Here is a 12,239-nt window from a genome sequence, read left to right as displayed (position 1 = left end):
TTAGTGAGCGGAAGTGTACCAGTGTAACACGCTTGTTCCGGCTTGATCAAGACAATTACACCTTCCGGTGCAACAAATACATGGTAAACCCAAGTTTAGGGCAAATAAATTATATTACAATAGATAAATGAAAAATATAACAAATTACAACCCATTATGGCAGTTACATAGACCCTTACGGGTGTGTAACCCGAATTTGAAACAAACAGATTTTGTAACTTCGAGAGGGTAGCCTACACATTTGTAACACTCTGACTCATGGGGGCCCTGATGCACTATGCACACCAAAGTGGGGTGTCCTTGAAATAAAAAACATTTTAGAACCACTGATCACTAAGTCAATACAACTGTAGTTTCCCTGACTAGCAGCAAAAACAGGGGGAAAATGGGGAATAAAATAAATGGCAGCGCACCCCCGACTAAAAGCTTCCCATATCCACACTTTAAACAGACACAGCAAACACATTCAGTACAGGATGGCAACGACTTAAAAGGCCTGGAGTGGAGTTTCTCCCAGACTGACTGATTACCAATGAAGTCCAGGTGCAGCCACACCACTGCCAATCTCACACACACACACGCACGCACGCACGCACACACACACACACACACACACACACACACACACACACACACACACACACACACACACACACACACACACACACACACACACACACACACACACACACACACACACACAATCTTACAATAAATGCACAGAATCTCTATTATGTACGTATGTATGTACGTACGTACGTACGTACGTCTGTAATCCACGTATCTCCAGAACCGTTTGACCGACCAACTTCAAATTCGACACAAGTCGAGGGAGTGCAGTTCCCGGCGTCAAGCCGGTCGGATAGGCGATTGTCCTATCCGATTGGCTCATTTGGGCCGTGGCCCAAATGAGCCAATTGATTGCCATGGCAACCCCAGCCTTAGCCTGATTTGGCAAATTCCCCACACGTGCCGAATTCCCCACACCTGCCATTTGATTAGTTTCATTCCCTATTTTCATTGTTCCCAACTTGCATCGTTCCCAAGTAGGCCGGTGCCCGACGGGGACAGGTCTAGTACTTTCAAAATAGCAAATAAAATAGCTACAAGCTCACAACGCATCATGACACGTGAGCTTAGAGCTTATGAATTAATTATGGAAATATTACATTTCAGTTCATTTCCAGCAGTTTTTAATACAGATTGAAATTATGACAGGCCTAATGCTGGCATTAAGGGTAACCGGAGTCCCTCAGGGCTCAATACTAGATAAATACATACATTATTTTCAGCGAAAGCTTTCCCCACAATACGGATGCTGGGGTTTACATGTTTAAAGACCAGCTGAAATGAGAAATGTTTAGAGCATATCTGCATGTGGTCATAATAGATATAATTCAGATGCATAATATAATAAACAGATGCTTTACAAAAACAACCCCAAAACAATTGATGTGTATTTTTTATGTCAAAAGTCCCAACTTAATTACTTCCTGTCCATCAAACACATAATGTGTGATAACATCAGCAAGCACTTGCACAATAATCATGTATCATGATTTTATTCACCTGTGTGATTTATAGATCAATGTTCAACATAATCTCACTCCCAAATAGTACTATAGTGACTTCATGGGACAAATGTTACCAAAATGGTTTGAACGCGTGACGAGGGTCTCCTTCACGTCACGCCGCCCCGGTCGCTTCCACATTCGTGGAGTGCGGAAATGCCGTTCTCAAACCTAAGACGTAAAAGGGTGACGGCTCCGCTAAATAAACTGTTAAACTACAAAGGCGTGCACAAGCTTTTGGCACAAGCAGACTTGTGCCACGAGAGGCACTGCCGAGCGAACCGCCGTGACAAACGTTGCAATGTCCACTTCAGCCGACTCAGCGCCGTTCGAGTTATGTCCCGAAAGGGACATAATCGTAAATCATCGTCCCCTCCAGTCAGCATGTGCCGTCGCGGGTACCCCCGACACGTCAACCCTTTGACGTACGGTCAAATCCGTCCCAAGCCGTCACCCGTTTGCCGTCTTGAGAATGAGAATGCATTGCAATGTTCCTCCACACGCAGCTGATTGTCATTATGGAGACACTGCAGGGCTGATACTCTGTTCTGAATCTAATTCAGGGTGGCGGCTGGAGGGTGCATTACAATCGCTCTCGTTTGTATCTGAAAACATTTGAGGCGATAAATAGGCAGTGCAGTAACATAAACGTGCCTCTGCACTGCCTCTCTCTCTCTGTCCGCCTTCGGGTTGCGCGAGTGAGTGCCGACAAAAGGCCTGTTAGTCTGCAGGAAAGTGCCTGATCGGAAATTACATTAAATGACAGGAGCCTGTGCGTAAAATCATTTAACTCACTTTTTTACAGCCGTCAATCTCTGATGTGACAATAAAATTGCAGTTGAGTTGAGTTGAAGTTAGCGTGGAGATGAAAATCCTCTGTCAAACGTCATCAATGCACTTACTGATGGATGCAGTGACCGATTCTGTGTAGTCATAAAAGTTTGCCTCTGCTGCTTCCCATTAAAAAAAGAACAAACAGTTGAAAAAACTAAAAAAGAAAGAATATGTCATAGACAAAAAAGGAACATCCATCCACACTCAAAATAAATTTCAAAGTGTCTTTTAATGCATGGCAGCAGCATTCACAGAAAAAGAGAACGCGCTTCTGGCCTTTGTCAGCGTTTGTTTCTGTGATTGTTGCTGTGTTGCATTAGAAGAAGCTTTGAAACGTATACGTGGTGATGTGCCTTTTGTTATTATGTACTGTACGTATGTTAAAGAATATGCACCAGGCATTAGTCGTTAGTTTTGTGAGTAGAGCGTGGCAATCCTCCGGACTACTTGATAGACTGATATTGCTATTATAATGCTGCGTTCACATTTGCAGATACAAAGCTATATGTAACCATACATTTTCCGCGGAAGCCAGCGACATGAAAATGCAAAGCAACGCCCACTGTTTGCAGCTGCTACAAAATGTTAAATATTGACTAACTGACTCCAACACACCCATTTTTGCCTGTGTCCAACTCCAGATTCATACATTCAACTTGAATTAAAATGAAATAATCAAGTCTCAAGTTTTTGATCTCTTCGTGGTATCTCTTCAATAATGTCTTCAGAATCATCCCACAACCAACCTCAGCGATGGGATTTCACACGAAGCCTGATAACACCCAAATTTGTAATTCATATTTTTTAGAAATACATAATTGTTTTTACAATTAAAATGGTAAATATTATTCACTCTCTTTTACTCTCTTCTCATCAGTGTCAACTCAGTTTTTTAAGGTTTTACATCATTAGATATGTTTCATAGACGCCATGAACGATGGAAGTTGGGAATGCATTCCCAGCCAGTTACGCAATACTCGTTGTACCTGTTGTCGCTGGTAGGCGAGGTTCTGAACTGTCCACAGCCCTCCTCTGAGACACACAAGAATGGTACCATATTATAATGAGCATTAGTGAGGAAGTGGTCCTTTAACAAGTAGATCAGAAGATGTATAAAAACTAACACCCTTACATTTCAAAGCATTTTTTGATACATTTGATCAACTAGAATGCATACAGTGCATACAGTATGTTTGTCTGTATTTAGGGATATTATCACATCTCTCTCTGTTAAAATCAAGTCTGAAAGACTGCATTAATAATTGTTGAACGTCGCCGAATGTTCGCCTATTACAACATGTCCAGAACAGGGACTCTAGTGTTCATGTGGTTCATCATTGTTGGATGACAACATGTCAAGCAAATGACTGATCATCTGGGCGTTCCCCAAACCTTTATTAAATCAATGAAAAACGCCATTGCACCATTGCAACCACACAACCACCCTTTCCATACATCTAAATGATAACATAACATTTCAAATTTGATCACGTGATCCTGTGCTTGCCAACTAACACCCACACCAGATACATTTGATCTCTTTAACTAAGTTTCCACAGGAACTTGGAAGTGCGTGACGCTTCTATCGGTAAAGTCCTCACAGTTCCTGGCAGACAAACTGAGGACAGAAATAATTCCTTGCGATGACCCAGGGTAACCTGGTTTCCTTCAGTTGGTCTGCTTGGAAGGAATAGCCATGTTGTAAAAAAAAGAAAAAAAAGAAGAGAAAAAAAAAGAATTTACAACAATAGATGGAGAAAATCCTGTAGAGGGATTGTTAAAACAACATCCAGGATTTTTGGCTCAGAGATGTACTCTGTCCTTCACACTGCGTCCAAGAAAAACCTTTCCAAGTGTAGTTTGCTGGTATTATCATCGCAGGCCTTTATTGTCAAATGCCTGCTGGAGCTGTTTCTCTAATACCAAGCTGTTAAAGGGAATGATTGATATGGTGACGGCACGTTGCCATATCTCTGCAAGCAATTGTAAAGAAAGAAGAGAAAAAAAAGTATGGGTCTGGTCTGTTTGGGAGTAAGGAATTGTGGTCAAAGAAGCAGCTGGGTATACAGCTCAGTGGAGTCTGGTTCTTTATAAAGTAGGGAGACCTTATTGGTGTAGGCTTGTGTGTGTGTGTGTGTGTGTGTGTGTGTGTGTGTGTGTGTGTGTGTGTGTGTGTGTGTGTGTGTGTGTGTGTGTGTGTGTGTGTGTGTGTGTGTGTGTGTGTGTAGGTGTTGGGGGTAAATAGCACATGATACGGTATGTTTTCTCTGTAATTTTTCCACAGCTTTTTGTGTGACTCATGATTCTCTCTCTCTCTCTCTCTCTCTCTCTCTCTCTCTCTCTCTCTCTCTCTCTCTCTCGCTCTCTCTCTCCGCAGCGCCCTTTAGAGAAGCCGGATGGTCTGGATGTGTCTGACCAGAGCAAGGAGCATCCCCAACACCTGTGTGAGAAATGCAAAGTCCTGGGCTACTACTGCCGCCGCGTGCAATAATCACCCCCACTCTCCGCTACTGTCAGAGCAACTCCTTCTGCCCCCCCCCCCCGCGTCCATCATACTGTATGTGTCCTAGGCCTAGCGCAGTGGTTCTCAACCATCTTCCTTTCAAAGGACCCCCAGTTTGAAACTATTTCTCTTTTCCCCACGTCTAACATTGTAAATTCCTCAGTGTTACATTAATTCAGGGAGTGCACACACGTCACTCTCTGTGCACTCTCTGAGTTACAGACCTTTAAGGGTCCCGTTGGGTTCCTATAACTTTACCCCGGGGACCCCCTGGAACCCCCTCAAGGACCCCTGGAGTGTCCGCGGACCCCATGTTGAGAACCAGTGTCCTAAGTGTACCTCATCTCTGTCCCGTTCCTCCCCCCCGCCTCCTCCTCTCCCCTCGCTCTCGTGTTCCAGAACCGAAATCAGTACGCAGTGTAGCACCGCCCTGGTCCAACCTGGCCTCTTTGCTTGTACCTGCCACCCAGCCCTCCACCCCCCCTCCTCAGCAGAAACCACAAGACGAAGGCCCCGCTCCACCAAAACCACAAACGCAGGGTTCCAGCAGTCCAGCAGCCCCCCTCCTGCCCGGCGATCGGGTGTCCAAGATTAGGATCAGGAATGAAACATAACAGGGTAGACCCTATATAGACTTAGGATCAATCACTATCCCGTGTGATTTGTAGCCGCAAAGTGCTCTTTTGTGAAAAGTGAAGGAAAAAAAAGAAACTTGCCAAAACCAAGGAGTGTAAATATTCTCAATGCTAACGCAGGTCCTGATGTACCAGAAACCACATTAACCGTTTATTTAAGTATGTGTACCGACAACTGATCACTGCATTGAAATACTAGCAATAGGCACGTTTTATCGTTGTCACTGACAGTATTGCCACCGACATAGGACGCCACAGAGATGGCGTCTTCCAACACGGACGTTAGCTACGCCATGGGCTCCTGCCGCACATTGACAAAGGAATTTGTTTTGCATTGCGCTTGGGATAAATGACGGAAATAAGCTCTGTAGCAAGGCTGTTCGCACGCTTTGTTCCAAAAACATACAGTCATCTTGAAAAATCAATTTTTTCTTTGGGCCATGCAGGAGATTAATCACTTAAGCACTATATACCTTGTACTATAAGTATGATGTACTGTATACTATTGTACTATCATACTTTGTATGATGAATAGCCAAAATAGCCAAAACATTTTGTTCTCAATTACATTTTCAGAAATGGCTGATCTACTGTACAAGCTCCCAATGCGTCGTGAGCTTGTGCTTGTTTCAATTTCTGAAAATGTAATTGAGAACAAAAATAAAAATAAATAAATAAAATGTCGCCCCTATAATGGCATGCCCAAAATAGGGATGACAGGTTGAAAGTGGTTAATAATAATTAAAAACAAAAAGCACTTAATGGCTTTAAAATCCTGTATTGTAAACGGGTGTATTTCATATCATAAAAACAAATGAGTAAACAAAAAGTAAACCTCTCTTAGGCTTAGGTTTACAATTACAATAACAATTTATAATTATCAACCACAGAACTTATCTTCTGCATTAACAAAAAAAAATTAAAAACGATGGGATATAAGAGCTTTGAAATCTGTCCGGGGAACCCATGACGAACTGACTTCCTGGTTTTAGGACTCCATTGAACTGTGGCACTCTATTGGTCACAATGAATTACCTCATTTTGGGGTTTTTGTAGATTTTGTGTTTACAGAGATCTGCCTTCCGTTTCCCTGCCAAGTGAAGTGCGTGGTGATGTGTTGCGCGTTAAGTCAGGGCCTCGTATGGTGGTATATTATAAAGCACCTCAGTGGTTCCCAACCTCCTCTGGATCAGGGCCTCGAAAATCTCGAAAAAAAAGCGTCCGCCGACCACCCATCTGACCCCTTAACACGGCAGCCCAAAGCGGCCGGATGGGCGGTCCGCGTGCCTTTTCAGGCTACGGCGTGTTTATTTTAATGATCAATCAATCGATTGTGTTCCGGCCTTGGATCAATGGAACTAACGTAGTATACTTTTTAAGTTCCGATTTATCGGCATCACAATGAAAACAAACTTTTCAAGGTTTGAAAGAATATAAAATATATATATTACTGTTATATCATCATTACAATCGCAGTGTTTTGCCAATTATTTGGGGGCCCCACTTGCAATATCCTCACGGCCGACCGGTGGGTCCCAGGCCAAAGGTTGGGAATCGCTGATGTACACGAGGCCTTTGGCGTGGTCGTCGGGGTCGTTGGGGTCAGCAGCACATCGTATTAACTGTGAATTAACTGAGGGATTGATGTGATAATAATGTTCATCCCCGGCTTTACATTTGGCCTATTTATTTTTCTTGTTGTCTACGTGTGCAATTTGAATTTTAACTGGGACATATAGAAATGTTTTCTTTTGTTATGTTACAGTATGTACTATATCACAATATTGTGTTACTGCGTCCACGTGTCCTTAGAAACTACTGTAGGTTTAAGCATAGTTTTTGTGCATAGATAACAGCTAGTGGTTCATTTGCCTTCCCTATTTATGTTGCCACGCATAGCCTTGATTATGTACAATATGACATGTAAGTTGGGTTGCTATCATTTTCACAAAACGTTTATTTTGCTTTCTCCAAAAGGCATCAGTGCAATAACAGTAGTTTCCCATGCTGATGACTAGAGCATGCTCTAGTCATTTGCACATTCATAGTCCAACTTTTGATTATGCAAAGCAATCGATGAGAGAACTTCCGCTTAGTTTTTTGTTTTGTTTAGTTTTTTCCAAAATTGAACGTTACCAAACACAAACTGGTTGCAGACCGCTGAATGTTTCATGCGTAAAACCTTAATTAGACGTAACGCGTCACCCGGAGATAATGTCTTTCGTTTGACTGTTAAAAGCACACATTCAAGTACAGTACAAGCGCCTATTGATGCCTTATATTAGAAGTCGGGAGGTTACAGTGAAGCTGAAGGGTAAATGCCCTGATTTATATTGGAACTCTATAAAGAAAGTCCAGAGGAAGGTGATGCATTGGAAGAGTCTAAGCCTGATTTATAGCAAGACCATGTCGCTTGGCGACACCTGATCTCAACATCAGCTTAAAACCACTTAAACCCTAATAGTTGACCGGGATCCCACAGGGCTCTGTACTAGGTTCGCTAGTATTTCCTTAATACACCAAAATCGAGTAATGTCCGCTCCCCAGAATGGAGACGCTATAGGGTTCGTGTGGTTAAGGGTCGGTCCTTGACGGCAAGTGACACCGTCTTGTGACAGAGTGAATGTTGATGATTCATGATGTTGAGGAATACAGACAGGTCAACTTGTGATAGGATGAGATTTGGATTATCAGAGGACATAACTGAAAGTGATGATGGGTTAAGTTTACACTCTGTGGTTGTTTTTCATGCCCCCCCTTACTAATATAAACCAATGTCTATAACGGAAGGGAGGTACATATCTTATCCTCTGTTTACAAACATTGTAGTATATTTACTTTAGCTCATAAAGTACTATATGGGAAATCTGGACGTGTAGTCTATAATATTAATGTAATCTTGCCTTAGATAAGGTTCTTACTTTTATGGAAATTCTTACTTTGTGAATGGTGATTTATTTTTATTTTTGGGGTATGTATTTCTAGACTGATAATATCTGGTCCACTTTATATGATGCAACGTATGTGCCTTACAAAACACACACACACAAAAAAAGGTAAATCACTTTAAAATACCAAGAAATGTTTTGTATATGTGAACATTTGACATTATGAATAATTTAGACATGGGTTAGGGCTTTTGAGATGGAGCGAAACATGAGCATGTGCTAACGGTGATATGTAGCAAGTTTGGCCAAGTTTTATGCAGGTTCAAGATGTGAAGACAGGTCATAAAGAACAGTATCGTTCCCACTTTTAACTTTGAGAATCTGCGCTGTCATTGTGGCATTTACCTCAACAGCCTTTGCTGAGTTGGAGACATGAACTAAACTAACATTTCCAGCTGGCAATAACCATCCCACTGTGGTCTGTTGTCATAAAATAAAATTATAGATATAGATATAAAAAAACCAAAACATGTAATTTATTTTAGTCTGTCCTACAGACAGAATGGAGGCACACACTACAGTGTGTTGCACGCCTTGCATCTTGTATGTTGGATTTTGTGAAAACCACAACCCTTATTACCTACACAAAAACAGTAGGACTGTAGGTTGGTAAAAACTGTTAAGACTTGGTTCTTCCCAGCTGAAAACACAAGGCGCTCGCCTAGCAACGCTTCCAAAGCGCCTGAGTTGAAAATATTTCAACTCTCGGCAAACCGAAATGAAAACGCCAGACAGCGCCTTGTAAGGATAAGGATAATTCCTTTTAACAGGTCGTTCATGAAAGTCCTTGCGGTCTTGTTTCCAATGAGAACCTGTGAGCAATTGGGGTTAAGAGTCTTGCTCAGGGACAAATTTCATATCATCGGCACATATGCTGGGATAGCCTGGAATCGAACCTGAGGCAACCAGGGCCAGCTGGTTCCCTAGGCGGGCTCACTAACCACTCAGCTATGGCCGCCCCACAGCTATGTCACGCTGCTGCTCTCCAATTGTAAACAATTAAAAACCTACGCTGCCCTCAGGAAACAGTAAAATAAAAGTCTTAGTGGACATGGCCCCTTACAGTAGATGTGAACGATACCAGTGGATGTAACCAAGTGACTTAATTGTCAACATTTGATGTTTGAATTAGAAAGAAAGTTATGGTCGGTGCAAATAATGCACATTCTTGCATGTCAGTGAATCGGTTTGAGCAGGTTGAGTGAAGGCTTCTCGTTCGACCCATACATTGTTGGGAACAATCCATTTTCAGTACTGTAAAACTCCTACTTTATACTCCAAAGTACGACATGCCGCTTGCCGGCTAGAACGTCAGTCGTTCTTGCCGGCAAGTGACGGGAGTATAAATTAAGCTTAATGGCTTCTTTCTGTTTCTTTGTGTGATGACACTAATATAGCCTCAATTATATTATCCATCTAAACCCTTCATTGACCGCAGTCCGCCATGGGTCTAAACAGTATGTAGTTGGTTCCCTTTTTTCCCCCTCAAAACCAAATATCTTTGCTGAAAATTGCCTATCTATCTATCATTCACAATAGATCGGCAATTTTCACCAAATGTTCACCTATTATGGCATGCCCAGAACAAGGACAGTAGGGTTCACGTGGTTAAATCTACTTTGATTTAGTCTGAAACGTAATAGTATGTTCTACGTCGTAATTGTGTTGGTAGTGAAAATAGTCAATACCAGTAACGCCTTGTGAACTCAGCTATGTTACAATACTTCAGGATTGCAGAGAGTTCTGGCAGAACATGAATGAGAAAATTAGTTCTATAAAATCCCCTCGTAGGGTTCTTGAATGTTGCAAGACATTCATAAAAAAAAAAAAGCCATTGAACTGGCAGATCAGGAGCCAATGGGAGGGATAGATAAAGCTATAATTTGAAAACAATTATTATCTGATGTATGTTGTCTTGAATTACAGACTGTATACTTGACTTTTCTAGTACATTTTCAGTTTGAGTTGTTATTTTCTATGAACAATATGTGTATTTTGGAAAACTTAATAGATGTTGAAATTTTCTGAGCAATTTGCAACAACTCAAAGAGTTATTTCCCTGACAAAGATATTTACAAGTGACTGTTTTATGTATATATTCGATGGCCATAATTTTCAAGGATAGTAGCTCTTTTGAAGTGTTATGCAATATTGAAGCTTTTTTATGTGAAGAAGGGCCTATTGCTGAGAAATAAACAAGCTGGGAGTTTTTTTTCTTTTCTTTTTTTTACGTTTTACAATGATCTGAGGGCTTATCCTACAGAAATATTTATGGAAAGATTTTTTACAACACTTTTTGTATAGAATATGCAACAAAGTTACACTAAGAAGGAAATATTATTGTCTACATAGAATATTATTAAAAAGCTGGTACATAATTAATACCCTTTCTCAATTATAAGCCATTGTGTTTTTTTTGTTTTTTGTTCTACGGTGTTATCGGTGTTGAATAACCCACAATATCCAAGTGCTATATGTGTAACCAATTATGCCTGTGACCTGCCATTTTGCGTCCATACAGTAGCATTTATTCATTTTATATGCAACTATTACAATGTTATGAAGAGAAACGTAAATGTTTTGTCTATCAAATTCTTTGTACCATTGAAGTGTTGATGAATAAGCAAAAAATATTGTGTTAACATGCAGAATCCTTCTCTCTTTATTAGTGACCGATACTCACCACTGTATAAGCACGTTAAACTGTGAGTTGTAGTTTGCTTAAAGCAGCAATGACAAGGAACTATTATATATATATATATATATTAAAAAAGACTATGGTGTTATTCCTAGTTTAGGAAGTGTGTATTTCTGTGCATAAAGTATGTGTGACAAATGACTATTTTAGAGTTTGCATGTGCATGAGTTTGGTTTTGAATGAAATATTATATTGTGCAATGTACACTTATTTAAATTCTGCACAGTGGCGTAGTTAGGCTACGTATTGTTTTTTGTTTTTTTTAACATTGTCAATGACTTCTAACTGATTGTTGCTGGTCATGAAATATTTCATTTATTGATGGTGTGTAACCCATACAAAATAATACCTAGTTACAGAATGTAATGTGTTAACACTCGCGTATGTGGTCAATTAGAAAGTCATGTTTATATTCTTTGATGTCTGTATCATTTTGAGCTTATTGTTATTGCGTTATTGCAACAATGTAATATCTGAATTGGACAGAAATGCAGACCTGAGGTTGGGATGAAACGGATTTCGGGAAGCAGATCGTGTTTAGGAAGCAAAGCCCCGCCAGGCCTGTTTATTCACGTCCATGAAATGGCATTCCAAAATGTGCCTTATTTGTTAGTTTGGAAAACATTTTAGTGCTTTAGTGCCGTTGGTGAGTTTGATGAATAAAAAGAAAAGTCATATCGAATTAGAACTGCTTTTGTTTTCTGTGGTTTTCATTTACTTACTGCGTTCTCTGCTCGGCTATGTTAACAGTTACTGGTGGGAAGTAACTAAGTAAATTTACTCAAGTACTGTACGTAAGTACAATTTTGAGGTACTTTTACTTTACTTGAGTACGTTCATTTTTCAGTACTTTATACTTCTACTCCACTACATCTCAGAAGCAAATATTGTGCTTTTTACTCCACTTATTTGACAGCTTTAGTTACAAGTGACTTTGCAGATTTAGATTATTACAAAACATACTGTGCATTAACCAATTAAGCCCAATTTTATACTTCAGCTATTAAAAAATAACCGATTTACAAGCTCACAACGCGTCGCACCGATCGC

The 12,239-nt window shown here is 40.6% G+C and overlaps 1 protein-coding gene across 1 annotated transcript in view; it reads left to right on the top strand.

Annotated features, from left to right (window-relative positions):
- Nucleotides 1–11,865, top strand: part of zcchc24 (zinc finger, CCHC domain containing 24) — an 84,024-nt gene extending 72,159 nt beyond the window's left edge. Inside the window, exon 4 of the mRNA XM_080450134.1 lies at nucleotides 4,783–11,865. Within this exon, the coding sequence (XP_080306260.1) occupies nucleotides 4,783–4,896 (114 nt within the window). The 3' untranslated portion in view covers nucleotides 4,897–11,865. The remainder of the gene's footprint in view (nucleotides 1–4,782) is intronic.
- Nucleotides 11,866–12,239: the final 374 nt, after the last annotated feature.

Source organism: Gymnoscopelus braueri, assembly GCF_963280865.1.
Source record: "Gymnoscopelus braueri genome assembly, chromosome: 14".
NCBI classification, from domain to species: domain Eukaryota; kingdom Metazoa; phylum Chordata; class Actinopteri; order Myctophiformes; family Myctophidae; genus Gymnoscopelus; species Gymnoscopelus braueri.
This window is presented reverse-complemented; position numbering and strand designations above follow the sequence as displayed.